Here is a 27,413-nt window from a genome sequence, read left to right on the forward strand (position 1 = left end):
GCAGATATGGTATGTTCATGTATCACACGATAGTCGACGTGTAGACAACATACCCTGTAATCACGCTATTTCCGGCATCTATAGCGCTATTCAGACATCAAATCAATGAAAAGAGGAGTAGTGAATGACTGGGGACGATCGACTAGAATGCGGGAGCCCCTGCGCTGCCAACCGCACTAAGATAAGACCCGGTGATTCTATCTCCACGTGATGCTGTTGGTTGATGCCCCAGGAACCACTGGCAATCCTGTAGCTTCGCGCCGCATCCAATCTATCCAATCCCAAACTCAGCAAAGTGACCACTCAGCCCTACCAATCTGACGAGTTGTTGCTCCGCGGACCTACCTAGTAGGTCTTTCATCAACACTCACACGCAATGGCCCGCCTAAAGTCCGTCCGCGCGCCTACAACCGCCAGTCTACCCAGCAACCTCCGCATCCCCTCCTCCACGCCGTCCCTCATCAAAGCCTTTGGCAAGCTCACCCGGCAAGCACTGCTGGATCTTGCGTTCCAATGGCTCGACGATCGCAACCTCCAGGCATTCCCACCATATCTCCAAGAAGATGAAGACCAGAAAGAGGAAGAGGACGAGGGACTAAGCCCCTACCCGGCGGAGCGCACTGTCAACGATGTCCGAAACGCATACCAGGAGTTGCAGTTGCGAAAAGGCGGCAAACGCGAAGTAATTGATCGCATCCTCGAAGGCGACTGGAGACATGGGATTACCCTGCGACAACTAGCCATGGTCGACCTTCGCTACATCGACGACCACTCCTCCAGCCTCCGATGGACCGCACTGGAGCTCTCCCGCATCGAAAGCCAACAACAACAACAATCAGACCCCTCCGACCTCTCCGCATGTCTCCCGCGCGTCCACGCCTCTACCTTCCTCAGCAAGCTTCAGCAACAGATCTCCCCGCTAGTAAAAGCACACTACTACCTCTCTCGCTCGACCTCACTCCCTCTCACCTTCCTCCGCATCTTCGTCACCAACTCCCCCTACCAACATCCGCGCCAGGCCGCCGAACTTCTCACCGACTCCTCGCGCGTTATCTACATCGCATTCCCAGATAGCTGTCCCTACCTATACACTTCCATAGCCTCCACCCTAGGCTCCTCGAAATCCCCCAGCGCATCCGCAACTCCCACCGCCATCGCAACCGACCCCCGCAGCCTGCAACGTCTCGTCCGCGACGCCCTCCCCAAGGCCCTCTCTCTCCCCCACCAGCGCTACACCCTCAAACCCACCTCCCTAACAGCAAAGAGTCTTCAAGCGCTCCTCTCCCTCCGTGGCCCCGGCCGTGCCAACCAATCCACCGGCGCATTCAGCATCTTCGCCGACGCCGCCCTCGAAGGAAGTCCCCTGGACCCTCGACCATCCAACACCGTCACCCCAGAAGAGCACATGAACCATATCTCGCATCACAAGGAGAACCAACACCCCGACGACGCAGACATATCCACCTCTAAACCACCCAAACGATCCAACACCGGCCACGAAGACCCGCACGTCTCCAAGAAACGTACCCTAACCGTACAATCCCGCTTCGGTACCTCCGCATCTCTATCCTCTGCTCCGCTCGACCGTCTCGATATCCGTCTCCTCGATCCCCCAAATCCCAAATCAAAATTCACATCCACATCATCAACACCAACCCTCTCCCTCACCTTCACCGGCACAGACATAATCAGCGGATTCCGCAAACTAGCTGAGAACGGCATCATTAATGCAGAAAAGATGCCTTCATGGATGACGGGCGAAGAAGCAGTCAGTGTAGCTGTTGTTCGTCGGAGTCGGCGGGTCGTGAAGGATAGTGGATGAAGAATTTCCATGCAAAAGCAACTTTTTGTCATGGCTATATTACGCTTGCATACATGCATCTGGCTACCATTCATTTTGTGGTAGAAAATGCTCTGAGACGTACCTTCTACAGGGTAATATTATGCTTATCCCGGTCTGGGGGGGTAGGATACCTCTTATTCCAATGCAGTGGGGGTGCGCGCGGGGTTCGGACCATGGACATGTTCGTCCATGTGTCTGCATGGCCAATTGAGGTTGCATCTGAGCGATGTGGCTAGCTCGGGCGTGGTATATAGTATCGTTAAGTTTGGATGCTCATCTGTTAAGATGACCTAATTGCTTACCGGCTATAGCTTGACCGGAGCTGAAAGTTTACCGGGATAAGTGCCGCTGTGATATTCAGCAAGACTACCACTTGGCATCAGTAGGTAGGACCCCAGGCAGCAGGGAGGACTTCAGATCTATCTGCACAGACAGTGCAATCTATGTTCGGTACAATTTCGCATTATTGTTGGATGGAGCTGAATGTACTGCCCATTTGGAAAATGATACCAATGTATTAATATAACTGAATAGCATGCGCTGGGTATCAATCTCAGACTTGCGACGCTTGTAACGATCCAAAAACAAATCCAGGCCAGACGGATAAGCTTCACCACTAATATCGGTTGGCGTAGTCCCATGCACCTCTACCACGTCGCGAACCATAACGAGACGATTGCCGGTGCACCCAGTAAGGATGATATGTTGAACAATCTATACCAGAACTGTCAGTATCAGCCTACGTGAAGGCAATAAATAAATAAACGTGAGAATCACAGATTCGGTCTCATACCGCGAATTCCAGACAGGCCGAGTTGATCGGCTACATTGACATAGCCATCGGAATCTACACTGGCCCCCTTGACCAGTTCATCAAGTTTCATGTTACCAGTATCTGCTTGCCAAGGAGAACGGCTGCGCGGAAGTGTCAGCTGTGCTTTTGCCCTTAGTCTGGTAATCAAACATACCAATAAACGCATCTCACTCCTTGGGCTTGCTGAGTTGCGGCCCACTTCTGGAAACAAGTCTTGTGTATATTATTTCCGCATGCTGCTCGGCACCATACTATCTCTTCTTTGTCGGGTTCAAACTCCATGAAGCAGATCGGGCAGTCACCTTCAACAGGCTTCCTGTTTCCATCCTTGTTTTCTTCAGCGTGAGCCTGCTCGCGGCTGATGGGGGAGCCGTTGTACATCTCTCGAAGTTCCTAAAGTTTAACCATGAGCACTGCAATCTCATTCGGCTACCATCAGCCTAACTTACCGACGACAAGAATGCTAACTGATATTGAAGATGCTGGGGCGCTCTAAGGGCCTTGACTAGGACTTCACAAGCCAGAAGAATCAGCAACTCGGACATTGCAGAATTATCAAGCAGAGAGACGAGGGTGCGGGGTAACTGTCTACGCAAGGGGCTCGACGTACCATAGCAGATATGTTTGCATTGATTCCCTTTTAGAGCATCTGGGCAGCTGCAAGATGGCACCTTCCATATTGTGGTCCTATAGATGTTGCCAGTGGTACCGACGATGTCGAAAGATATCTCGGGCGCATCATCGACTTCCGTGACACTATGTCCTACAACAAACATCCTGCAGGGCACACATTAGCTTGCTATAGGGTCCGAACACGAAATACGGCATACCGCTGGGATAATGCACGGGCGGCTCTATCGAGATATGTGCTGGGAGGGTGGGTGCGGAATCTTCTCGCTCGGCGTTCAGGAGTTGGCTCGTCATATGATGCTGGTGCTCGAGCTCTTCTTCTAACAGGGCTGGGGGTGTCGCCAGTCAAATCGATCACCTCGGTGGTATCATTGGCAGGCCCGCCTGGAGCAAATCGACGCGACTTCTTTGATGACGCGCTTGGTGTGACATTCTGTTCAGTCGCTTTTCGCTTCCTGGACGATGCGGGGGTGCTTGCCACAGCTCTTGAGCGTGTAGCTCGAGCGTCCGAAGGCGTGGAGGCGCTCGCATGCTGCTGGCGAGAAGGAGTTGTACGTGTCACTCCCATTCTGAACTCAGAAGCTATTCTAGGCCAGGAGCTTGACAAAGGGAGAAAGGAGGTGTAGCAAGACAAGAATAGTCGCAGTGGCGGCTTCCGTAGTATGGAGTAAACGACCCCTAATCGATAAGCAATCAGATCGGATCATGACATAATCAGGCTAATCCCCAAAGAAAATGACAGATCTGGGAGAAAGCGTGATCATTGACCTGCCTAGCATCAAGATCTACTGTAGATGTCACATTGACGATCCCAAGGCTGGTTCGGATGTCTCCATTTGTCTGATGAGAGTAAGAAATCGGAGCTATCAAGTCAAGTTTGACCAGGGATGATCCAATAGTTCGCGTATCCCGGCCAATGCGGAGGTTTGCTCGGTTTGCCTCATTTGGCTTGTTCGCTTGAAGCTAGTGCGGCGCTGATAACGACGGAATGACGCCGCGTCCGGCACCGGTTCAACTCGCAATCACATCCCTCCATGGCACGCCCTCGCGCTCACTCGGGCGCTGATGCCCCTAAAGAGCCACATGCAGTCTCTCTCAAAGGTACGCTTTGCTGGGACACGCTTTTCTTACCGTACCTTGGCTGATATTGTCCAGTATTGCGGTAAGCACCGAACTTGACCCGACGGCTCCGCTCAGTCCTGACCGTGCAAGGCTATCGCGACCTTCCTTATCCTATCAGTACCCCCTCCCGGCAGCAGACACGAAGATCTCAAGCAAAGCATCACTCAGCTATCCCGCCGATAATGTCGACGACCAGTTCATTCTTACTCCCAATGTACGAAGACCGTCCAGCTTTAGTCATAACCTCACTGACTGTTCGACAAGTTAACCCTACCTCCGGCGTTTGGATCTGCGTATGTTGGTGAGACGTTTGCATGCACTCTCAGCGCCAACAATGAGTTGCCAGACGAGGAGACGTCGCGCGTCGTCACATCAGTTCGTATAGTGGCAGAGATGCAAACACCATCGCAGGTAGCGGCATTAGACCTAGAACCGGCCGAAGACACGGCTTCGAAGGACGGGGTGCAGAAGGGCCATTCACTACAAAAAATAGTACGGTTTGATCTCAAGGAGGAAGGGAATCACATCCTGGCGGTTAGCGTCAGCTACACGGAGACATTGATTGGGTCGGACGCGCAAGCAGCCAGCGGGCGTGTGAGAACCTTCCGCAAGCTTTATCAGTTCGTGGCACAGCCCTGTTTGAGTGTTCGAACCAAATCTTCAGAGCTGGCGCCCCTGGAAGTCGAGAACAAGTCACTCGGACCATATGGCAAGACCCGGCTGCTCCGGTTTGCTCTGGAAGCACAACTAGAGAACGTAGGCGATGGTCCTGTGGTGGTCAAGGTTCGTCGAACACAAATCATAGCCAAAGTGAGACGTCTCCTGGGCGACATGCTAATTTTGACAGCAAACGAGGCTCAATCCGAAACCGCCATTCAAGGCCGTATCTCTCAATTGGGATCTACAAGGACCGGATCAAGCGGATCCGCGGCCACCGACTCTACATCCGCGGGATGTCTTGCAGGTTGCATTCCTCGTCGAGCAAGAAGAGGGCCAACAGGAAGGGCTGGAGACCCTGCAGAAGGACATGAAACGCGACGGACGCGCCGTGCTGGGCCAGCTGTCGATTGAGTGGAGAGGCGCGATGGGCGACAAAGGATTCCTAACGACGGGTAATTTGATGACGCGAAGACGGGCATGAGACAGACCAATCGGACGTAATATTTCATGCTTACTGTCTCTCTGCGGTGTACCTGAACTGCAGCGGGTTTTTTCTTGGCCTTTGACCCCCTTGTGTAACAACAACAGACACACATTCCAGACACTGCAGCCAACGATGCCAGCGCAGATCTCGAAGAACCCTTCAACTCCGTGCGTGGCAGTCTGAAGACTCACAAGCTCACCGGTGATTTTCCTCAACCAATCACCGACTCCACGGAGGCATGCATCAGCACACAAGAATAATGGATGAGACGGGAGCCAAGCGGATGTTGCACGGATGCGAACCTTCTCAGGGCAGCCAATCCCAATCCCCTAGCTTGCGACACTTTGCGTGGTGGTTACACACGTTTAATGGGGACAAAGAAAAACGACGAGACTAACATCATATGTTCGGGGGCTTATCTGGGAGTCTGGTACTAGTCTAGGGGTGTACAGAAGAAACAAAAAAAAAAAAAGGTACCTTCCGACGGCGCCCCCCGTTAACGCCGACGGAAGCTTGGCCGTATTCCATTCCTATTTCTATCTTTAGATAGATTTTTGTTCCCCATAAGGAAGGAGTCGTTGAATTACTATATTCCTTGATTAGTTATGGATGAGCCACCACAACTGACCAGCCATGTGCTATTTGTGCAACGCAGTCAGCACCGTAAGTAACAGTATCTACTAGTTGATCGACAATCAGCCAACCATCCAACCACCCTCCTGTACCTCAACAAATAGTCCAAATCTACAAACCACCTAACCCTGAAACCTAAAGATAACATGATAATTCTCCCCGGGAGCGGTCGAGACCACATCCATCCAACCGTCCGTCCCCACGGACCGCCGGTCGGGGAAAGTCTAGTGCTCAGGTCTAGATAGGCCTAGGTCAAACCTAAATTTATACCAGAAAAGTTCGAAACTCACTCACTCCCTGGAAATAAATAGAATACGTACGTACTCCATAGAATAACATAGAACCAGGCTGTTTTACTGAGTGGCAGGTTTACGGGTGGTTTATTCGGCATTTGGATGTTCTAGCCCGTAGACAGAAAAGAAACAGGCTAGGCTAGAGTTGAATTGGGTTTGGCTGGTATTATTTTATTTACTTTGGGTTTTTCTTGGCCTTGCATGGATGCCAAAGAAAGGAAAAGAGAATCCCTGACACAATGGCATTCAATTTTGGAGGAGGGTATATTTAGTACTTATCTAGTTTGTCTTAACTTGACTCAGTGGCTTTCCTCTCTCCTGATTGTATATGTCTACTATGTTGATCAAAGACATCATTTCTAGAATAAGGGATAACACGGATAATTTATCCATACCCGTACACTGGATGATAGTCAGTCAGTCAGTCAGTCAGTGGGCTGATCAAGGTCCAGAACATGCAATGCAACTGCTCTGCCTTACTGACTGGCTGGCTATACCTGCTGTATACTATTACGGTGTGTGTGTATGTGTGGTGCTGCGGGCGCTCTTGTTCCGTCCCAGCCTACCAACCTCTCACACATTCATCACCGACCGACCGACCGACCCCTTTCTTCAACTTCCAAGTACTTATCTACTAAGTAATAATTATCTACTCTAAATATCTGCAAAACAGCTAGATAAAAGTTTAATTTTGTTACGTTTATCCTCTAATTTTATCCACATAGGAATTATTATGTAACTAGTTACATGTTCGAATTGGTTTTAGTCACCGCCCCTCTCTCCGTCTTTCTCTCCGTCCCTGTCAGAGGTGTCAAATGTTCATCCACTGCGGGACGGGGTTCTAGATAGATAGTAAGTAATTGATAATGAATAAGGTGGGGTTTCGTAGGTAAGTGGCATTGCTCCATAGAAGAGGGTAGAATAGTCTAGGGAAAAATTGTTAAAATCAAATGGCGAAAAGAGATTCCCCAAGCCGTGATGAATACTCCGTAGCGTAGTCAGTATAGATAACAGGAAGTAGATCGGTCGGAACATCACCGAGTTTTTTGTCTTTTCTTTTCCTTTGAAGCTACAAGGGCAGGCTGCATAGGGTTGGAAAAATCAAGTGAAAATAAGAAGGAAATCCTCAAGCAACCAACTAATTACTGTAAAATGCTTGGTTGGTTTGGGCTTGGCTTGGTTGGTCTACTGCATCAATCATGCGGGTAAGCAAGTCCGGGGAAGTAGGGCTATGCAAGGAACCATTATTGGAACTTTCTCTTTGATTTCTTTTTTCTTTTCTTTTCTTTATCTTTTCTTCCCGTCTTTCTTTCTAAGAAGTAAAGATGGGCTGGGCTGCGAAGGCTGAGGTTGCTGTCCATATGTGGTCTAGATCGTCTGCATGTATGATGAAAACCTACACATTGATTGCTGCAGGGTTTGGTCTACCTACTGTACTAGCCACTGGATTTATGAAATTTCTTTTGCCTTTGGTGGTGGTGGTGGTGGTGGTGGTGGGTACATACCTTAGTGTTTGGTGGCGGCCTGAGATGAGATGAGTGAGTGGTGGCTTGTTTTCCCTATATAGATAGTAGTATACGGGACTTGATTTGGTAATATGCATGAGGTTTTCTTCTTACGCTGAGCCCTATGAAGCCGGAGTTAAGGGGCACTGGTTGGATTAAGTTTAAAATGGTGAAACTGGTTCATCAATTTATGCCGGTGTCTTATCTATTCTGTGACGATGTGATGTTACCCCTTTGGGTATGGTGCGTGAGTTTGAGAACGAAACCATGTCTCGACAATATAAGGATTGTGTTCATCGTAATAATATTTGATTGAAATTCATCATTTATCTGCTCAAAATTAATATCTGGTCTCGTCTCGGGTGTCGACCGGCGAAATAGATTTTGGCAACGGATTATCGTCATTGCTTCGGCTCCACAACGATCATCAACGCAACCCCGGGCCATTTCGACTTGGAGTTCTCGGGTGGTCGGGTGCGAGAGTTCAGAGGATCCACCTCCTTTCTTTTTGTCTGAGGTAAATTTGAAAAATATGCATCCAGAATCGTGCTGAAATTTTTGTACCCACAAGATCAGTGAGTTATCTTGTTGAAGAAATTGGTTTGGTATGCGCTTCTGTCCTTTGCAATTAATCCCACAATGCGGAACTGAGAACCTCGGCTGTATTGGTCCAGAGATAACCGCACCCTTTTCCCCCTTTCAGGAACCGCCCTCCAGTTTCAGCTCTAACATTTCTGGATCCATGGGATTCAAAGCTGCGTTGCTGGTCCTCCAATCATCGTTTGCCATGGCGATCTCCGAACTCTGGTTGGCACTTACCTACCTATTTAGGAACTCCGATGTTGCTACCTTTAGTCTCCGTACTTCCTTCGCCCCAGGCACAGCTAGCAGGAGGCTGGCTGTGTGCGTGTGCGTATGGAAGTAGCCTTCGCTTCACTGCACGGCCGAGCATGTCGGTCAGACACAAAATGAGAGAAGCGATAACTGACTGTATAATAGAAATAATATTTATTATCATAGTGGCCTCGAAATCCCGCATTTTCTTCGACGTGCTCCACATGGCCTCTCTCTCAGCCCCAAACTTCAACCCTCGGCGGCCGTAACGATAACAGAAGACGTAATGGTCTGTGTTTTCCATGGTTATTCCGAACGATAGTTCTCTTGCAGCGATCCAACGAGGACCATTCAGGAGCAAAGAGTTGCCGGTGAGCCAAGCCATTTGTGCGCGACGGGATCCACTGAGGGCCCAGCGATTGATATGCTGCCGTACCTGTCCCTCACAGATGAGGATGCAAGTTCCTCTGTGCTCCGGATGCCTAGCTGTACTCAGTGAGTTATGTGCATACCTCTCAGCAGTTATACCGAGTATCACAGTAGTCCTTGGTAGGAGGAAGCAGAGGCAGCTGCACCAGGTATTGGCCCGTCCTATCAGCTACCTTGCTTTCCTTTTTTTTCTGCCCGGACCAAGCAAGCAAGCGGATCCTCGTAACACAGCTGATGCGGGAGTTGCTGCGCGGCTGCGGATGGTGGTTGGCGGGACGCACCCAACCATGCACACTTGCAGTAGTTCATGGTCGCGCCCGGGACTTGGGGGGAAGTGAAAAAGGTTGTTGGTACCTGGGAACTGCGTCTGCCTACCTGATAGTAGGTGAGCGGCAGTAGTACTCCGTAGTAGCAGCAGAATGTCCCACCGACTCGTTGTATTCCGGTTCCAATCTGGGCAGAGCTGCACGTTTATTTGTTATTTTCTTTTCTCTGGCTGCACATTGCTTTTGCTCTGCCTGCTTCTATCGCCTCTCCCTTTTCCGACCATCTTCTTTGTTTGACATGATCCACATGTAGTTGATATTTCAACCATTTGGTAGACTTTCTTTTTATAAGTATCTTTTCTTTTCCTGAATTTAATAGATGTGGAATATCGGATCGGCCTGTGGGAGAAGACTCCACTAAATAATTCAGGAAGGGAAGATTGAAGGAAGTGACAGATGTGGTTGTAGTGCGTGTGCGCAGGAGAGCGCAGGGGAGGGAGTAGACAGACAGTGTGTAGTAGCAGTCGGACAGTCTACTACTAGTAGCAGATCAACCGTGAAGGGGAAGGAGGAAGTAGGAGTAGGAGGGGGGGGGGGAACACTTACACACGGGGGGGGCCGGGGCTGGATTGGACTTTTGGCAGCCGTTTCGCTTTCCCCCCCTTCCCAGTGTCTACGCAACCATCCGTCTGCGTGGTGAGTCTAGTTCGAAAAATAAAAAAAATATATTATAAGATTTTAAGGCAGAAGAAATTCATGACCATTGAAGTCAAGTAAGAATTAGAAGAATAAAAAATATAATAATATTCAAAAGTAGAAAAAAGAAAAATAAAGAAGGTTAGGAGTCCTTTTTTAAAAATTAAGGAACCATAACTTAACTTTCTTCCCATTCCTACACAAAGAGACACCTGTCAAAGCATTCCTCCTTTTTCCAATTTGTCTCTCTTTTCCCTTTCCCTCTTGGCCCCCTCACCTGTCTCTCTTCCGCTCTCTCTCGCTCGCTCGCTCTCCCTCCCTCCCTCCCTCCTCCTCCTCCACTAACCGACACTCCTTTTTTTCTTGTCAATGCGTAGATCAACCTTTCAGATCGTCTCCTCTCTTCAGCATCTGCCTTTCTGCAATTCGTTCTTCTATTCCCCTCTTTGCATCTGCACCGACGCTTGAGAGCCCCAGCCATCCTGCCCGTTCGCGTTCGCGACAGCGTCGCATTTCTACACTTATGCGTTCTAGTTGCTAATACTACTACTACTGTCTTCACCACCCGCCCGTGATTCTGCAACAACCCCCCCTAATTTCTGAAAATTCTCTCCCCCTCCCTCCTCACTGTTGATGTTCCTGGGAAGTTCAGAACATCTAGGAATTGCATTTACTCCATGCTGTGACGACCACGACGAATTGTGACGATTGATGAGTACAACCCTGCGATCTCTCAGCGACGATTCGACGAGATGCCTTTTTCCTCCTCTTCCTCCTCTTCCCCGCCCGAAGCATCCACCACCCCGCTCGCCGACTACTTCTGGATTGCTGGTGTCGATGGTACAGAGGTCTTGGAAACCTATCGCAAATTAGGGGATGAGTACCGTGCCAACAATGCCACTTCGCCGGGCCCCGCCGTCACAGATACCATTGAGGAAGATGCCGATGCCGAGGAGGATTCCCATCTGGACAGTCTCTCCCGTCCCATCTCCATGGCGGGCAACCGTACCTCCTTCCAGCGCTTCTCCATGCGCTCGGTCGATCCCGAACCCAACGAGAATGGCACCCACAGCAACCGCAGCAGTATGACAATCAAGGGTGCCCCTTCTCCCCGGGGCTCCTCCTTTCTCGAAGACTTCGACTTTGACAAAGCGCTGTTCAAGTTCGCGTCGGAGAGGGAATCGTTTCTGTCGGATCTCAATGTCAGCGCGGGCGCAATCACCCCCTCGACTCGTCCCAGATCCAGATTACGCACCCAGAAGATCGTCTCCGAGGAGACCCCACAGCCTGCGGGCCTGCTCCGGTCTAGCATAGGTAGTGTGCGGCGACACATGGCATTCCGCGATATGAACAGTATGAAGAGGCAACCGTCGATTGCTCGTCAAGGTGAGTAAAGATCCTGGTGGGGTAAATGAAGGAGGAGGCCGACAATAGGGAGTATAGAATATAGATGGCTAACGGCGGACATTTACAGCATCTATCCGTACCTCGCGACGTTTGAGTAACTACAACTCCGTGATACCTGTCCCGCAACCGCTCGAAATCTCCCCCACCATGCACCCCCTAAAGCGGAGGTTCGAGCCCGTCCTGCTCGACCGGTATCCGACAAAGGGCATGTCCGACGAACTGAAGCTGCGAGGAAATTTCCCGGACTATGTACCCATGTTTGCTTTTCCGAACGACATCAACATTGTCTCGTCGGACCAAAGGCCGCGATCCACTTGGCACGGCTTCGTTATGACTACTGATAACGGCTCACGCTTGCACGCCATCTGTCTCATCATCTGGATCCCGCTCAACCAGCGAGCGGCCGAAGAACTTGAGAAGCGTTGCGAGGAGTGGCGGAAAGACAACATGACCGATGAAGAGAGGGAGTTGGCGGCAAGTCTGGGTGAGAGGCTGGCAAGTGAGCGAGCTAAACTTTCTAGGCTTCTCGCTCAGCTACCCACCGTGCCTTCAGGGTCAGAGTCGCGAGAGCAGCTGGAAGATGAGATCAGTGCCGTAGAAGAGAAGATCACCTTGATGACTGATCTCTTGCGGCCAGTCCGTCACGGTGCAGCGTCGAAGATCGAGGGTTTGACAGATGGGGATACTGGATTCTGGATTCCCCGCGCCTACGGTATCCTGGGCCGAGAGGAAAATATGACCAGCTTCTGGAAGGAATGGCTGAAGGCTGTTGTTGTTCCAATGACGGACGGCAGCCTCCAGCGGATTCCCCCAAGCTCCCCACGCATGGGCATCTGGCAACCCCTGGAGCGATATGTGATGAACTTGTGTACCGAGGCATTCAGTCCCAACTCGTCCAAGACGCAGGTGGAGCTTGCGGTGCGTGAGCTGCGTCTTTTTGCTCGCAAGGAGGCCGCCAATGAGCTGCCGGGCTCTCGGAACACCGACCTCTATGCGCTCTTCCGGGCCCTGTCGTTACAGAACATCATGATCTTGTTCGAATACGCTCTCACGGAGTCGCGCATTATTCTCTTGTCATCCCACACATCGATGCTGTACCTGGCGACCAAGGCCATCGTTGACCTGTTGTTCCCACTGCAGTGGGCCGGTGTGCTTATCCCTATCCTGCCCGCACGACTCATCCAGGCTCTGGAAGCCCCTTGTCCCTACATTGTAGGTATTGAGCGTCGTTATGAGAAGGTCGAGCTTCCGTCAGATGACTTTGTGTTGGTCGACCTGGATGCCGACCTTATCGAAAGCACTGTTCAACCAACTCCTCTCCCTCGTCATCAGCGCAGAAAGCTACTTTCCTTGCTCCAGCTGGCTGCTCCTCATCACAGTCGGTGCGGAGTACCCACTGGGCCACCGGCATATGCCGTGGAAACATACCCCTTCGATTCATTCATGTCGGAGAATTCCTCTATTTTCTCGTCCAAGGCTCAGTCTACTCAGTTGGCGAAGTACGTCAGTCTCAACTCGAGCGCTTTCGGGGCCACTTCTGTAACCCCAAATACCCAGCCCCCACTCATCTTCAACGCCTACCTGCATGCTCGCTATGAGCAGGCTGCTTCAAGGGGGTATTCGTCCAAGGGTCTAGACCGACCGGGAACTGGCTCCACGCATAAGACTGGCTCCCCGCCGTCTCCCAGAGACATCTCGCCCACGTCCGGCCATTTCCCGTCGGTCTCCGGCTCCCGTGCTGATTCCGGTACGACATTGCAGGCATCGCTGCGCGAGAAACGTTCCGGCCACTTTGATGCAGCATCTCGGCGTAGCTCCTCATTCGGGATGGACATGCGTACCGGTGTTCCACGCCGGCCGAGTGCTCCCTTCCTCGGCCACGCACCCAATCTGTCTGTAACCACGTTGAACACCGACTATAACCCGGGTTCCACTTACGCACCTTCGGTGTATGCACAGTCCACAGTCGCTGCGTCGACGATAGTGCCCCAGGCCTCCGCGCAGCCCATTCACAACGCAGAGGGTACCTGCTGGGTGGAGGGACATTGCTTGCAAGTACAGCCGTGGGACGACAAGGCCACCTGTGCAATTTGCGATGACCAGGCAGAAGAAAACATGTACAAGTGTACCGCCTGTAAGACAGTGGTGCACAACCGGTGCGCCCTCCAGATATGCCTTGTGTGTCCGGCCGCCTTCCACCCCGAGCAAGTTCGCGCTGCGTTTGTCCGATGCTTTGCCAGCCTGTTCTACACATACAAGAAGTTCCTTCAGCCCGCCACTGGTGACAAAAAGAAAGCTGGGTTGACATACAACTTCAACATGGAAGCCTTCATGAAGAGCCTGCCCGGGGAGCATGCGGAATATATTGCTGTCCTGCAACAGACACAAGGTAAGACACAGTGGCTTACGAGCTGATGGTCGCAACTGCTGACGTGTCACTAGGCTTTAACGAGTTCATCAGCGAACGGGAGAGAGCGAATCCCAAGTCGCGAGACCCTCGGATGACCCTATTTGATGAGATCATTCTGTCCAAGCGCAATCGGGGCCGATCCTCTATTTTCTCCGGTCGTAGTATGACCGATTTCCTATCTGACACGTCAAACCACCTCTGGAGAACCGCGAGCGCCACATCCTTTGGAGGGGGTAGTAGGAGCCAGAACACCATGTCCGGGGACTATAGCCGGCTAGTCTCACGAGGTTTGTGACCCGTCCTTTGCCTCTTGTGTCTCGAGCTAACCAAAGCATCAAATGACAGCACCGGCGAAGCTCGATAACAGTCTGATGAAGGAACCCCGCATGATCCATGGGGCGCCTCGGGTCTCGAAGACGGCAAATACTGCACGCAGAAAGCCGCTTCCCAAGCTCATGAATGGGCTTGCCATATCACCCCCTTAAGGAGGGAGCATCACATTGGTGGAGTGCACATTCCGAAAGATCACCATTGGATATGGCACGGCCCCGTGTGACACCAGACCGCCACGTATCTCATGTCGAATCTCTTGGTCCGGACCTATTGCTGTTGCATGCGAGTAGAGACATGTGGATACGTGCGGTGGGTTACTATTATCAAGAATCACTTACGAGTGGCCCGCGACCGTGTTTGAAACACTTGTCGCACCGTGCCTCAGATCCCGGCGCAACATAACCCCTGGATTGCAGCATCTGGTCTGCAACCCAGGTTTTTTGCTTACTAAAAATCAAACGTTTGACTGAAGGTCATGGATTGAAGGCCTCGGGTGATCTATAGCTTCACGTGGATGGGCCGCTCATCCTGAGGCATGATCGGCCGGGGTTATTTGATACACCATGACGACCTCAGTTTGCGACGAGCATAATAATGATTGTCTGGCTTGCCAGTCTCACCTGGCTTTGCAGTCACGGAGTACATACATCATATGCATCCATGTACACATAACTACCACATACCTCCCCCATACATATGCTGCGCTGAACCCAATTGCCTGAACATGAACGAGCATCCACCGATGCTGGAACGGGTATGCATTTCTTACCTGGTGTCATTATTCGAACTTCTTTGTTGTCTTTTTCGAGAGCATCTTGGTTTTTGTTTCTTTCCAATACCCCCTTTTGATTGGCTGGTATTTCTTTTAATCTATTCGAGTGCCTTTCTGGACTATTGGTGGATTCAGCCGTCATGTTACATAAGGTTTCTTCTGCACCAATTGATCACTTGCCACCTGTGGTACACCGATATGCATTGCCTTGATGAAGTACTTTGTAGAATATGGGCGTCGGCCCTGGCTGTAAGGCTGATTGTCCAGGCCAGCTGGCCGGAGCATCCGGGGACTGAGGTCAACTACGATGCAGCAGGAAGGTGGAGATGGCGGCCAGGTTTTATGAACGATGCAACGTCAATTGGCCTACGGGGTACGACGCCGGGTTACTCCCCGGCCAGGGAACTGCGGCAGGTGGGCATGTCCGAACCAACAAGAAGGGGTGTAGATAACGCTATGGGAGGGGTTTTTTCCTCGTATCATGGGAGCTTGAGGGGTGATGGCTAGTGAGACAGATCATCCTGATAGACGCGACCGTGTCCAATAGATGGAGATGCTGGGATGCTTGGATGCTGCCTGGATCTGGGGTGAGGAAACCGATCGACAGCGTGGAGATATTGTTGGTTTGATGTAAATGGATGTGGATGGAGTGCAATTGAAGTTAATCTAGAATCTTGTCTACCAGACCCTGCCCAGGAAGTAGAAACGAGATAGAAGAGTACGTACAGTAGTATTTACTTACTCCGTAGTGATACATGGAGTAGGATTTATTGTTTGTCGGAAGAATACTACTAGCAAGTATCAGGTGAACTCCCTTGAGGCTGGGGAAAACGGGAGAGGACGAGTCCCACCCGTGATTGGCGGAGAAATGGCCTCCGCCCCCCCGGTAGGCGGAGTTGGGATTCCGGGGAAATTCCTCGATTCTTTTCTCCATCGCCAATGATCCATGCCATCTTGACTGCTAGTCTCCAGCTCCAATTCTCCAAGTCTCTGCTCTCTACCCGCTCTCTCCCTCATCTCGATCTGCTCCCTTTATCGGCTGAATCCCTTCTCATCTCTTCCCGAGCAGATGTCGTTCCTTCTCTCCAGATCTTCTCTACATTGTCTCCTGCTTCCCCCCTCTTCCACACTGTCTTGAAACTCTGTTGATCGGCGTGAAGCCCCTAAACCCTCTGCTGCATTTTGACTCCGACTTTCCGGCTATTAAACGCTAAGCCCCGACGCTGTCTGTCTTTCCGCCGGCGCTCCGTTCTTAGTAGTACTTGACTCTCCCTCCTTGTCTTTCTTGGGCTTGGGGTTGTCTGTCGGTGTACTCGGCTCTGGTGCAGATATCACTTTCCCGAGTTTGGTTGGGGTCCATCAATGCCACATACAGTACATACATACTACATCTATAACCGGTCTTGACTTACTACTGCTGCCACTGCTACTGCTACTGCTCTTACTGTTATATACTACTACGTCCGCTGTTGATTTTGCTCCGTGATCTCTTCTCCGCGATCAACGGGAGAGTCAACGTGACGTATCTTTTTTCGACATCCAACGGTCGCATCCAAGTATGAGAAGGAGCAGTATACTGCATATGCAATGAGATGATGCAGACAGCCCTTCATCAGCCCATGGGGATGACACTCTTGGCTGATGCCGCTACTTCATCCCTCACGGCTCTCAAAGGCTCTACCACATCTTCTGCTTTTTCGTCGCTTACCGTGCCCCCGGAGCCTGCACGGACGGTCGTCACAGTCTACAGTCCGGGGCAGGAGGCCATCGTTCAAGTGGTTGCGGATATCCTCGGCAAGCCATGGACTACCGAAACCTCACTGTCCACGTTTGGCCCAGGCAGCAACGCCGTCGTCGTAGGGTTTCTCGCCACGGAAGATTCGATTGCAAGCTTGCAAGTGGATGACCCGGCGTCCTGTATTCTGGTCAATACGCATTGTGTCGACGATGGATCGTTTCCAGATGACGCACTAACCGAGCGCTGCCATTATGAGTTCCTCTACTCTCTGCGCAGTCCCTTCTTTCGTCGCGACCTGACTCGCTTCTTGTCGCTGATTCTAGGCCAGACTCGGCCGCATGAGGACCTGAAAACCAAGAACCGGACCAACTTCATCTCCACGACATTCCCGGATGTGCATGCGGCCCTGCCAAACCTCGATATACTGTCTGTGGGGTCGGATGCCGTCGAAATTCGCGTGGATCTGCTGGTTGATCCTGAACCACCGCAGGGGGCAGAGGTATCGGTGCCGAGCCTTCGCTACGTAGGGCAGCAGCTGATGTTGCTTCGGCAGCATACGGAGTTGCCCATTATTTTTACCACTCGATGCACCAAGGAGAATGGCAAATTCCCAATGGATGACCCGATGCTCTTCTACAAGTATCTGCGGCGGGCGATTCAGTGGGGAGTGGAGTACATCGATGTGGAGCTGTGGCTGCCCGAAGACATCCGGAGACGGTTGTCGGAGGTCAAAGGGAATAGCATCATCATGTCTGCGTTCCACGATTTTTCCGGGACGTGGAAGTGGACGTCTCCAGAGGCACCCCGGATCTTTGCGGAGAGCGCCAAGTACGCGGATATTGTCAAGATGATTGCCATGGTGACTACGATCGAGGCCAACTATGAACTGGAGTATTTCCGGTCGACGATCAAGGGGACCTACGGGCCCTACCCACTTCTTTCGGCAGTCAACATGGGCCAACTCGGGCAGCTTTCGCGTGCGCTCAACACGGTGTTTTCGCCTATCACGCATCCGCTGCTGCCGATGATTGCCGCGCCCGGCCAGCTGACCGCCGCCGAGATCAACGAGGCCCTCCACATCATGGGACAGCTTCCAAAACGGGATCTGTACGCGATTGGGTCCTTCCGATCCACGCCGCAGTCGATGTTTATGGAGAAATGCTTCAATGAGCTCAGTCTACCGCACACACTGACTTCGATTGACCGGGGTCCTACGGGCTCAATAGAGCGGGTGATCACGCAGCCGAGCTTTGGGGGAGCGTCCGTTCACCCGCCGATCGCCAGTGGGACGAGTAGCATCCCGGCCATCAGCGAAGCAGCGCAAGCGATCGGACTGGTGGATACGATTGTAGCCATGCGGGGCTCTGGCCGGCCACAGCAGCCAGCACCGCCGCAACAGCAGTTGATGGGAGAGAATGCAACATGGAAGGGAATCCGGGCGACGCTGACGCGGGACTATGTGCCGTCAGCGTACCGGGGACGAGCAGCTATCATCTTAGCGGGGAGCGAGAGCGAAGCGTCGGCGACGATCTTTGCGTTGCGCAGTCTGGGAGTGGGCGCGATCCACACGGTCGGGTTCCGGGCGCGCGGCCCGCTGGCGGAGGGACTGGAGCCGTTTACGTCGATCCAATCGGTGAAGATGGTGGAGCAGCCGTTCGTGATGGTATCGGCGCTGCCACCAGAGAAGTCGCTGCTGGTGCAGCCGTTGCTGCGGCACTACCGGACGAGTGGACGCACATCGCCGCCGTCGACTCGGGGGAAAGTGTACCTGGACTTGACAAGGGGGGAGCGCACGGGAGATCCGGTGGGGGTCGCCGTGCGAGCCGGCTGGACGGCGTATGGGATTGAAGATGTTGATGCATGGACGACGGTGGAGACGCTGCGACTGCTGGTGGGACAGAATGTACCGTTTGATTTTGTACGTATGGCATCGGGACGGGTGTTTTGAATATTCTTATATAGAATTGGAGTACATCGGTATGATAAATGAATGAACTGTATCCACTCTGAGTAGGGGTATTGGTGCTGCGACTGCTTTGTAATGGTGTGATGAATGCAGTGTGATCATCCTACAACAGACGATGGATATTAAAAGCAATCACGGCAAGTGAAATAAATTAAATACTAAGAGTGCCGGGCCGGGGCATATGCCGGCTGCAGAATAGCTTCTCTTACTAGACTGGAAAGGTCTGCAGAGAGATAGATTGCGATCGACAGTTTCTGACAAGATGTTCAGCAGTTCACCATATATTCTGGCACTATTTTGGATGGTGATGATGGCCTTGGAAAGAAGTGCTGGATTTGCGGACGAGAATCCGTGCTGGAAGCGGGAAAATCCCGAGGAATATTTAACCGACAGAGTTCAGGTGCTTCATGCATGAATTTAACATTTCACCAACCACTTAACATGACCAGTAAGTAGTAGTAACTCAACTGATGCAAGAAAAGAGAAACTCCCCGCATTCGCAGTGTCTAACCACATCCATCTTAGTCCACCGGCTTCTCCACGTTTGCTTTTGGTTTTAAATCCGGGGTCACTTCGCTTTTCTTCTTTTCCCTCACTTTCTCTCTCCCTTCCTCTTCTTCTGCTTCGGCTTCTTCTTCCTTGACTATTTCATCCTTTACTCTCCTCCCCACAACCACTCCTCAACTACAACAACTTCAACTCCCACGCCATCCTCTTCACCCTCTCCATCTATCCTATGCACAGGCAATGCCATGTCCCGCCCCCAGGTCAGCATCGACCGTCTCACTCCCCGTCGCGTCCATGCCGAACCCCGGGAATCAATGAACTGCAAGTCCTGCAGAAAGCGAAAGGTAGTACTCAGATTATTATCTTTCGTGAGATCATCATCATCTTGATCTGACAAAAATTGCCAGATCAAATGTAATCGTCTACGTCCCAGCTGCGAGGCCTGCAAGGTCTTCCAATGTCCATGCATCTATGGTCTGATCCTCTGCCTGCCACGTTAATCCGAACTCTACTCATTCTGGTAGACGCCGTTCCTAAAAAGCGGGGACCCAAAACCGATGTCCTGGAGGCCTTGTTAAAACGTGTTGACGGGCTGGAAAAGCGCCTCCAGGAAGACTCGCCGATTTCCCCTACCTCGGCTACCTCTCCCGTCAAATCCTTGGACCAGCAACTGTTGCCGTCCGCCTCGACGCCATTCCACTTTCCCCCGGCGCCTCATGGCTTTCCCCCACCCCCGCAATCGCAGCCGCAGCAACACCGGCTGCCCGATGCCATGCTAGACACCTACTTTGCTAGGCTGCATGGGAAGCCGTATTGGATTCTGGATGAAACGGCCACACGTCAACGGCATCAGCATGGACAATTACCAGTGCATCTCTCTATGGCGATTTATGCCCTAACCCTAAGGTAGTGATTATTGTTTCCTCGGTCGTGAGAATTTGGCTGATGTTGTAGATATACTACGCCGAATCCACCGCAAGGCAGTTTGGAGTATGCTCGTCAGGCAAGGCGGCTCGTCGATATTGATAACCCGTCCATCGAAGGGACCCAGTCTCTGCTATTGCTCTGTCATACCTTTTTCGCCTACGGGTGTGGCAAAACAGCCTACATGGTATTAGGTATGTGCGACGCCAACTGACGCAGACTGGTACTGACTGCCCAGCTAATGCGGTGTCCATGACACTGGCGCTGGATTTGTATCGCGAAGCACCCGCAGCGCTGCCTGCCGCAGAACGCGAGATGCGACGGCGTCTGTTCTGGACCGTCTACGTGATGGATCGCTTTCTCACCTGTGGCTCCAAGCGACCGTGTCTTATTGCCGACCATTCCATCGTCCTGCGTCTTCCGGGCAGCGGGTCTGAAACGGGCGAATTGTTTAACCCGGTTGGCCCTAATATCCATTACTCTCCGGACCGTCGCAAAGGCCCTGGTGGCCCGGCTCTTTTGGTCGACATTACGCGCATTCTGGGCGTCACGCACCGCTACCTCGCCGCGGGAGGCGTCAAAGGCGATTCGCATTTTCCCTGGCACGCCCTCTCCAACCTATCCAAGATCCGCCAGGAACTCGATCTCTGGGCGGCCGGCACACAGGATTTGTTCGCATCGATCGAGACGCTGTTCGGCCATCCGGAGAGCACGCTGCTGCTTTTGAGCAAGCTCATTTACCACCTCGTGCACTGTCTACTCTATCGGCCCTTCCTTCCCATCGACCTGGTCGAGTTACGCGGCACCGGACAGCATCAGTCGTGGCAGATCGAGGCGACAACGCTCTGTTTCTCGCATGCCAACGCCATCGCCGAGCTGGTGGAGCTGGCCCGACACGCGCCACGCATCGAGTGGCCCGCCCTGGTGGCATACTGTGTGTGCACGGCTGGCACCGTACACGTACACGGAGTCCACTACCACGGGCGCGAGGGAGAAGTGTTTGCGTCGAGCGCAGACTTTCTCGCGCGCGAGATGCACCAGCTGTCGTGGCTACGGCAGTACTGGGCGGGGGTGCAGCACCAGCGGGAGATGCTGCAAAGTATTTCAGGATGCCATGCCGAGCTGGTGCGGACAATGGCAGCGCGACCGGTGCGGTTTGCCCCGGTGTTCCATCTCGAGGACTTCCTGGACCGGTATCCGGGGCTAGCCGTCGATGGGGCGCATTTGCGATTAGTGGATGGAGACGAGTAAGCCACCACCTTTCATTTAACTTATGATGCTGACTTGTGTAGATTACCACTTGACCGACCCGATTTCAACAGACTTATGTACCCGCCCGCATCGACTCTACCTTCCCAAGGCCGAGGATCCATCAGCTTCCAACCATCTCCGACATGGCCACAACCCGAGCTCGCCCTACCAGAGAGCAGTCTAGGCTTCTCACCAGGAGTGAGCAACTCCCCTGCACCATTCCTCTCCGACCCATTCACTGCACCGACACCGCCCGCACAGCCCCAATACGCGACGTTTCCGTTCGAAGCCACGCCGGGCGGACCGGCACTGACGCCGGACGCCCCGTCACAGGGCAGCTCCAGCGCCACTGCAACGGGGGCAGCAGGAGCTGCAACAGGCACAGGCGAAGGCGAAAAAGACCCGTTTCTGAGTCTGCTGGAGCAGCTAGCAGAGAACGAACATTCGCAAGGCGGACCCAGCGAGCTGGACTTTTTCCTCGGAGAGGGGCTAGATATGGTGATGCCTGAGGTGGAGGTGGAGAATCCGTAAGCCGAATACGAGCCAGGAAGTGAACCTTAGGGATAAGTAAAACCTTGGGGATAAGTAAATACGGAGCGATGATACCCTGTACATTATAATCAACACCAGCCAGCCAGCATAGTACATACAAGTAGCTAGCATACTAGTATATAGTTAAGCCATAACGATCACATGACATGACATCATGACAGACCCTCCCATCTAACTTTTGCTACACAAGTTCACATGATACAACAACTCCAACTACTAAAAACAGACACATAATAATACACCATGTCCTCCCCACTACCATAAAGTACATGGTAGAGAGCGAGAGAGAGAGAGAGGAAGAGGGAACGGGATGGACCATAAAATCGACACCCTCGCCACCCTCCACAACTGGACCCAAGGCACTCCATCCCTGTATCCTTTCACGGGCATTATCCAACTGTACCTGGCGGAGGAGATCTCGGTAGTGACGGCTGTAGGAGAGATCAGTGCGTTTGTGGAGAAGAGGGGGGAGGGAATAGGTGAACCCCCACCCTATTATTCTTTCATATCATAAATATACTTAATATATACACACCATGATCATGATGCTAATATAATAAATATAGATGAATGCGTCCACGACCTATGGGCCAGTATTCTGCACGCGGGGAGATGTCTACCCTGCACGAATATCATGGTGTCATCAGCTACTACTGCTGATAGAAGTATCACGTCCAATGGTCATGGTGACAAGCCGGGAGAAAAGATGATTAAGAAAGAGACTATCGATACAGATATCTCCCATCATCAAACACCCACCCCGTCGCAGAAGAAACTGATTGACTTGATGCATGCGATAAAGAATATGCCGGATGTGCATGTGTATGTTCGTGCGAGGACGAAGTCGAGGTATTCTTATTCTTTTTATTCTGCTTCGCAGAGAGGTGGTGGGAGGGAGAGGTATAGTTCTCATGGTGGTGGTGGTGTTAATGGGGATATCACTGAGAAGAATGAGAATGGGAATGGGAATGAAGAGCATGGAGGAGGAGAAGATGAAGGAGAAAGTACTGAAGAAGAAGAACTATACCACCCGTCATTAGGTGTATATCTCGATGGAACGGTGGGCGGGTCGCATTATATTCGCCATTTACATGATTCTGTGGCTACGCCTGTTCCACAACCACCACCTCCTATACCATCAGAACCAGGGAAGAACACCAACACCAACACACCCCAAAATCAAAATCAAAATCAACCTCAACCTCAACCCCAAGAAACAATCAGACCCCAACCGCCCAAACTCCCCTCCTCAGCATCCGAATCAACAATCCGACCCACAAAAACCAAGAGTCTAGTATGGGCCTACCTACCACATTTCCGAGACGTGGTAGGATCAATATTCACTGATTTTGGAGATGTGCTCGGGATGCAGCTGCACCCTTTTCCACATACACATACACATCAACACCACCAAAAATGGCACCCGAAAGATCAAGCCATTCTCCACCAAGCATGGCTCAACTTCATCACATTCCTCGCATTTCTCGCTAGAGAAGGGGTATTACATTCCCCTAGTGATTCGGATAATTATGCGTATGGGTTTGATGAATATGATTGGGGATTCGATCATCATGATAATCATAATGAGGGTGGGAATGGGGAGGAGGATGAAAGCGACGGGGTCGGATCATGGATCGATGATCTTGCGGTTTCGTGTCTTCGGGTACTTGATAATCTTCCACATCATCAACATCAACAACAACCTCACAATCATCAACAACCTCACAATCATCAACAACCTCACAATCATCATCAGCAGCATGATAAGAATGATCATCTACAAAACAACACCCAAATCCTCACAGCAACAACCTTCGCCCTTCTCTACGGTGAACATCTCTGGCGGAGACGTGGGATTCGTACTCCTTCTCTTCCTTCCCCTCCTCACCATCCACCATCTTCTGAAGAAAACCCAAAAGAAGAAAAGGAGAAAGAGAAAGCGAAAGAGAAACAGAAAGAGAATGATAACTACATAGTAGCAGGCCTCACCCTCGATGAATTCGAATCAGGGTCTGTATCTACTTCTACGTCTACCTCTGCGGCGAATTCTCCGCCTTTGGCTGTATCACCACCACCAGATGGTGGAGATGGGAGTGGGGATAGGGCTAGGGGAAGGTTTCTTACCAGGAAGACCTGGGAAGGGTGGATTCGAAGGTTCAATGAACTTGCTGGGGATGTTGGCCCCGGGATCGGGATCGGGATGGGGTTGTGGGATGGGACGAGGGAGGGGGCGTGGTTGGCCGGGGAGGTGTTGAGGAGGGTTATTTCTATTACATATAGTGGTTGAGGATATGTATGTATATAGTCAAGTTGAGGAGTGTATATAATCATGTAGTGATGTCACTGCAGTAGTATAGATCAGATCTATCAACACTGTAATATAGATATGAACATGTATGTATGTATGTATGTATTCAATGCTGTACTGTGTATGCTTTACCATTAAGTGGAGGTCATGAAAACTTCACTCCCTTGCTCGGATCCCACTGTCCCCCAAACCGTATCCCCATCTCCGGTGACCAGATCCCCGGCGTCATCGGTGGCCGCGCATTTGCCCGCGTGGGCTGCGGTGCCGTCATGGGCTCGGGTCTGGGTGCTGCTTGCGGCGCTGCATTGTACGACGGTTGCTGAACCTGTGCCGGAGCATTCTAAGATGGCTGCTGAATCTGCGCCGGAGCGTTATAAGATGGCTGCGGCTGCGGCTGCGGTTGCGGCTGCAGTTGTGGCTGACGCGAGATATTCAGCGACGCCATGGCGGCAGCACTCGAAATGTCCCTATCCCAGTTAGCTACATTCCAAGGTCAATTGGTATAAGCTTACCCCTCTAGCTGGCTGGCTTCCATTCGCCGCTTGTGCACAAACGCCTTGCTGTCGTCGCGGAACCGTCCTACGATCTTCGCCAGATCGTTGTAGAACTTCCGGCCCACTTCGATGTTCGACAAGATCTCCTTGTACTTCAAATACCCGTTCTCCAGCTCCTGCAACGCCCGCTCGCGCTCCTTGATCGACGCATCGCCGGTATGTGCCCGTGTAAACGCTCGGTTGGCTTCCTGCACCCGTGTTGCGATCTCGTCTTGGTCTTGCTGCTCCCGTGTGACCATGTCCAGGTCTGTGTCATACAGATGCAGCTGCTCCTCGAAGAGATCCTCGAACTGGCTGGCCTGGATCGCCTGCATAGGAAACTCGCGCTCCAGCCGTGCCGTCTCTTTGATAAGTGCTTGGCCTACTTCTGTTAGCTCGTCCTACTACAATTGCAGGCCACTTACTGATGTCGTCCGCCCGCGCCTTATCCTTCAGTGCCTGTACTTGCCGCTTTCGCCGGCTCTCCAGACGGCTCACTTCGCTCATACATCCCCGCAGTCGGCTCACCTCGCGCTCGACCTCTGGCGGCAGAGCAGCCCACCGGCTACTAGGGACGTACATCTCCAGATCACGGTTCGTGCCTGTCAACACCCGGAACACTGCCGCGGAGTCTTTCAGCTTCTGCTCAACCAGGTTATCACTGCTCTGGGCCGACGTAAAGTATCCCTCAATTTCGCGCGACGTCGTGTACAACTTCGGCGCAGCCTCCTCTGACGAAGCTCGGGACCAGCGATCGGTGCCGAATTTCCGGCGCGACGCATCATCTTCCGCTTTTTCCGCCGCCAGAAGCTCCACGCCCTCGTTGTATACGGCCCTGTCGTTGGCCTTGACCTTTGCCGTGTCCTCAAGCGACTTGCGCAACCGGTTCAGTCCGTCCTGCTGGCGCATCTCTTCTGCGTGCGAAACCAGTGTCGGGGGAAGTCCAAGCGGCTTCTCCAGAGCCTGCAGCGAGCCTGGGAGATTCAAAGAAGACAAGAGACTAACTGGTTAGCCCTGCGTGGAAATAGAATAGGGAGATAGGGCAACTTACTCTCTGAGCTTATCCGTCATATTCTCCAACTCCCCAATAATGTTCTCACTGATCAGTCGATCCCGACGATCCGAGTAGATGCTAGCAGCAATGTGCACTGCATACGGCACCAGCTTAGAGAACAGCGGCTGTCCCAGAGGCCCGTTCTCGCCCAACATGGAGATAGCATCAGTCACCTGGGACGGCGCCTTCGCGGCAACCATGGACGCCCGGTCAATCAGCTTGAGCTCCGACTTCGGTGGCACCGGATTGAGGTAGATGATATCATTATCCTTCTCAGCGCGCTTCAAATCCTCAGTCACCCTAGTCTTCAAACCCTGGAGATCACCCAAGACAGTCCGATTGATCCAGCGCGATTCCTTCAACGCTTCATTGACACACGCCTCGCTGTCCCTCAGACGAGCAACCTCCTCACCGTACTTGCGCTTCTCCAAGCAATCCAAAGACTGCCGGTACTGCGCAGCAGCAGCAAAATGATGATGCTTAGCCGTCATATGGTGAATCCACTCAGGACTGATAGCATTCGACTTGACCGCATGATCTCCCGCCTCTGCATAAAAGTCCGAGACCTTAGCCGCCAACCGAGCAATCGACGCATCCTTCAGCCCGTCCTTGACGGCCTTCTGCCAGAAACATTCCTGAGCCTGTGCCAAAAGCAGCTGCTCCAAGCTCTGCAGTGTCATATCATCCATATCCTCGGGAGGCGACGTCCGCAGATCGGGAAGGATATCCGACCGCAAGTGAGTCAGAACTCCAGCCGCCTGGCAGAAGTAATTGCACGCCTGCTTGAGACCATCCGATGTTGTGCGGTTCACGGAAAACGCCAGCTGCGAGTACAGCGCAGCCAGGTTGAAGATGACGTTCGCGAGCTCGAAGCGGATATTATTCTGCGAAACTGAGACCGGTCAGCCACCATCACCACCCCAATCCCGGATGGATATCACCTACTCGGTCTAGAAGTATTAAATCCAAACGCAGGATACCACGGAAATTCCACCCCAACCTGCACATGTTAACTTGCCCCTCTGCATCATCGATCTACTCACATCCACCGGAAATTTCCCACCCAGCCATTTCAGCTGCGCCGCATAGGTGACCAGTCGACTAACCCCGCTGACATGAGGCTCCTGGACATTGATCGCTTCGTTTCGCAGTCGCTCGATGATCAACAGATCCTCGGCGAACATGTCCGGGCGTTGGTCATATTTGGAGGAGATGTATTGCGTGATGGCATTCGACAGCGTGACGGAGTGCGACCGCCGAAACGGGACCTGGAGGATATTACTGGAGAGAGTTAGCAGCCTTCATCATGTATTCTGTAGCAGCAGCACATACGATGCCATCGTGTCAGTCGAGAGAGCATAGACATGCAGCCAGATCTCCGGAAGTTTTGTTGACGGAAAAGCCCAACCCCACCCGGGCAACGCATGACGTTGTGGGTGCCTGAGGCAG

At 52.2% G+C, this 27,413-nt stretch overlaps 12 protein-coding genes across 12 annotated transcripts; 10 read left to right on the forward strand and 2 right to left on the reverse strand.

The window, feature by feature from the left end:
* Positions 1-242: 242 nt before the first annotated feature.
* On the forward strand, positions 243-2,156 carry BO88DRAFT_109620 (CENP-N/CHL4 family protein). Its single transcript, XM_025701254.1, has one exon. The coding sequence runs from the start codon at positions 377-379 to the stop codon at positions 1,820-1,822; it is 1,446 nt and encodes a 481-aa protein (XP_025567750.1). The 5' UTR covers positions 243-376; the 3' UTR covers positions 1,823-2,156.
* Positions 2,157-2,333: 177 nt separating this feature from the next.
* BO88DRAFT_441045 (RING finger protein) lies at positions 2,334-4,122 on the reverse strand. The gene is made up of 6 exons (XM_025709845.1): positions 3,488-4,122; positions 3,268-3,434; positions 3,107-3,168; positions 2,812-3,050; positions 2,637-2,758; positions 2,334-2,557 (listed from the first exon to the last, which is right to left on the reverse strand). Exons 1-6 carry the CDS (start codon positions 3,853-3,855, stop codon positions 2,460-2,462), a joined length of 1,056 nt encoding a protein of 351 aa, XP_025567751.1. The 5' UTR covers positions 3,856-4,122; the 3' UTR covers positions 2,334-2,459.
* A 180-nt stretch (positions 4,123-4,302) lies between these two features.
* BO88DRAFT_401545 (trafficking protein particle complex subunit 13) lies at positions 4,303-5,709 on the forward strand. Its single transcript, XM_025705869.1, has 5 exons — positions 4,303-4,388; positions 4,443-4,449; positions 4,500-4,623; positions 4,674-5,192; positions 5,257-5,709. Exons 1-5 carry the CDS (start codon positions 4,322-4,324, stop codon positions 5,548-5,550), a joined length of 1,011 nt encoding a protein of 336 aa, XP_025567752.1. The 5' UTR covers positions 4,303-4,321; the 3' UTR covers positions 5,551-5,709.
* A 2,578-nt stretch (positions 5,710-8,287) lies between these two features.
* BO88DRAFT_401547 (uncharacterized protein) lies at positions 8,288-8,914 on the forward strand. The gene has a single exon (XM_025705870.1). It carries the CDS (start codon positions 8,727-8,729, stop codon positions 8,907-8,909), a length of 183 nt encoding a protein of 60 aa, XP_025567753.1. The 5' UTR covers positions 8,288-8,726; the 3' UTR covers positions 8,910-8,914.
* A 101-nt stretch (positions 8,915-9,015) lies between these two features.
* BO88DRAFT_109738 (uncharacterized protein) lies at positions 9,016-9,762 on the forward strand. Its single transcript, XM_025701255.1, has one exon. It carries the CDS (start codon positions 9,121-9,123, stop codon positions 9,583-9,585), a length of 465 nt encoding a protein of 154 aa, XP_025567754.1. The 5' UTR covers positions 9,016-9,120; the 3' UTR covers positions 9,586-9,762.
* Positions 9,763-10,856: 1,094 nt separating this feature from the next.
* BO88DRAFT_109748 (dDENN domain protein) lies at positions 10,857-14,367 on the forward strand. Its single transcript, XM_025701257.1, has 3 exons — positions 10,857-11,595; positions 11,684-14,005; positions 14,059-14,367. Exons 1-3 carry the CDS (start codon positions 10,962-10,964, stop codon positions 14,319-14,321), a joined length of 3,219 nt encoding a protein of 1,072 aa, XP_025567755.1. The 5' UTR covers positions 10,857-10,961; the 3' UTR covers positions 14,322-14,367.
* Position 14,368: 1 nt separating this feature from the next.
* Positions 14,369-14,886, forward strand: BO88DRAFT_109749 (uncharacterized protein). The gene has a single exon (XM_025701258.1). It carries the CDS (start codon positions 14,486-14,488, stop codon positions 14,759-14,761), a length of 276 nt encoding a protein of 91 aa, XP_025567756.1. The 5' UTR covers positions 14,369-14,485; the 3' UTR covers positions 14,762-14,886.
* Positions 14,887-15,797, forward strand: BO88DRAFT_109745 (uncharacterized protein). The gene has a single exon (XM_025701256.1). It carries the CDS (start codon positions 15,012-15,014, stop codon positions 15,636-15,638), a length of 627 nt encoding a protein of 208 aa, XP_025567757.1. The 5' UTR covers positions 14,887-15,011; the 3' UTR covers positions 15,639-15,797.
* A 571-nt stretch (positions 15,798-16,368) lies between these two features.
* On the forward strand, positions 16,369-18,980 carry BO88DRAFT_468669 (type I 3-dehydroquinate dehydratase; the record flags this gene model as incomplete). The annotated part of the gene is made up of 4 exons (XM_025711571.1): positions 16,369-18,787; positions 18,832-18,846; positions 18,884-18,913; positions 18,948-18,980. The coding sequence occupies exons 1-4, from the start codon at positions 16,724-16,726 to the stop codon at positions 18,978-18,980; spliced, it is 2,142 nt and encodes a 713-aa protein (XP_025567758.1). The 5' UTR covers positions 16,369-16,723.
* A 598-nt stretch (positions 18,981-19,578) lies between these two features.
* Positions 19,579-22,048, forward strand: BO88DRAFT_441050 (transcription factor domain-containing protein; the record flags this gene model as incomplete). The annotated part of the gene is made up of 6 exons (XM_025709846.1): positions 19,579-19,686; positions 19,750-19,816; positions 19,867-20,248; positions 20,297-20,460; positions 20,505-21,513; positions 21,559-22,048. Exons 1-6 carry the CDS (start codon positions 19,588-19,590, stop codon positions 22,046-22,048), a joined length of 2,211 nt encoding a protein of 736 aa, XP_025567759.1. The 5' UTR covers positions 19,579-19,587.
* A 237-nt stretch (positions 22,049-22,285) lies between these two features.
* BO88DRAFT_380865 (uncharacterized protein) lies at positions 22,286-24,356 on the forward strand (the record flags this gene model as incomplete). Its single annotated transcript, XM_025704554.1, has 2 exons — positions 22,286-22,548; positions 22,636-24,356. Exons 1-2 carry the CDS (start codon positions 22,380-22,382, stop codon positions 24,354-24,356), a joined length of 1,890 nt encoding a protein of 629 aa, XP_025567760.1. The 5' UTR covers positions 22,286-22,379.
* A 22-nt stretch (positions 24,357-24,378) lies between these two features.
* Positions 24,379-27,339, reverse strand: BO88DRAFT_432295 (putative pH signal transduction protein PalA). Its single transcript, XM_025709353.1, has 7 exons — positions 27,297-27,339; positions 27,008-27,245; positions 26,910-26,964; positions 25,962-26,856; positions 25,336-25,910; positions 24,890-25,292; positions 24,379-24,844 (listed from the first exon to the last, which is right to left on the reverse strand). Exons 1-7 carry the CDS (start codon positions 27,302-27,304, stop codon positions 24,718-24,720), a joined length of 2,301 nt encoding a protein of 766 aa, XP_025567761.1. The 5' UTR covers positions 27,305-27,339; the 3' UTR covers positions 24,379-24,717.
* Between the last annotated feature and the right edge of the window lie 74 nt (positions 27,340-27,413).

This window comes from Aspergillus vadensis (assembly GCF_003184925.1).
Source record: "Aspergillus vadensis CBS 113365 unplaced genomic scaffold BO88scaffold_2, whole genome shotgun sequence".
Classification (NCBI taxonomy): Eukaryota; Fungi; Ascomycota; class Eurotiomycetes; order Eurotiales; family Aspergillaceae; genus Aspergillus; species Aspergillus vadensis.

Coding starts and splice junctions, on each gene's coding strand:
- BO88DRAFT_401545 (XM_025705869.1), top strand. CDS start 4,322: ATGGCACGCCCTCGCGCTCACTCGGGCGCTGATGCCCCTAAAGAGCCA. Junction 4,624..4,673: donor AGTTCATTCTTACTCCCAAT/GTACGAAGACCG, acceptor CTGTTCGACAAG/TTAACCCTACCTCCGGCGTT. Junction 5,193..5,256: donor ATGGTCCTGTGGTGGTCAAG/GTTCGTCGAACA, acceptor TAATTTTGACAG/CAAACGAGGCTCAATCCGAA.
- BO88DRAFT_109748 (XM_025701257.1), top strand. CDS start 10,962: ATGCCTTTTTCCTCCTCTTCCTCCTCTTCCCCGCCCGAAGCATCCACC. Junction 11,596..11,683: donor ACCGTCGATTGCTCGTCAAG/GTGAGTAAAGAT, acceptor GGACATTTACAG/CATCTATCCGTACCTCGCGA. Junction 14,006..14,058: donor TGTCCTGCAACAGACACAAG/GTAAGACACAGT, acceptor ACGTGTCACTAG/GCTTTAACGAGTTCATCAGC.
- BO88DRAFT_109745 (XM_025701256.1), top strand. CDS start 15,012: ATGCATCCATGTACACATAACTACCACATACCTCCCCCATACATATGC.
- BO88DRAFT_432295 (XM_025709353.1), bottom strand. Junction 26,857..26,909: donor ATTTAATACTTCTAGACCGA/GTAGGTGATATC, acceptor GACCGGTCTCAG/TTTCGCAGAATAATATCCGC. Junction 24,845..24,889: donor GAAGCCAGCCAGCTAGAGGG/GTAAGCTTATAC, acceptor TAACTGGGATAG/GGACATTTCGAGTGCTGCCG.
- BO88DRAFT_109620 (XM_025701254.1), top strand. CDS start 377: ATGGCCCGCCTAAAGTCCGTCCGCGCGCCTACAACCGCCAGTCTACCC.
- BO88DRAFT_441045 (XM_025709845.1), bottom strand. CDS start 3,855: ATGGGAGTGACACGTACAACTCCTTCTCGCCAGCAGCATGCGAGCGCC. Junction 3,169..3,267: donor ATGCAAACATATCTGCTATG/GTACGTCGAGCC, acceptor TGGCTTGTGAAG/TCCTAGTCAAGGCCCTTAGA. Junction 2,759..2,811: donor GGAGTGAGATGCGTTTATTG/GTATGTTTGATT, acceptor ACTTCCGCGCAG/CCGTTCTCCTTGGCAAGCAG.
- BO88DRAFT_109749 (XM_025701258.1), top strand. CDS start 14,486: ATGGGCTTGCCATATCACCCCCTTAAGGAGGGAGCATCACATTGGTGG.
- BO88DRAFT_401547 (XM_025705870.1), top strand. CDS start 8,727: ATGGGATTCAAAGCTGCGTTGCTGGTCCTCCAATCATCGTTTGCCATG.
- BO88DRAFT_109738 (XM_025701255.1), top strand. CDS start 9,121: ATGGTTATTCCGAACGATAGTTCTCTTGCAGCGATCCAACGAGGACCA.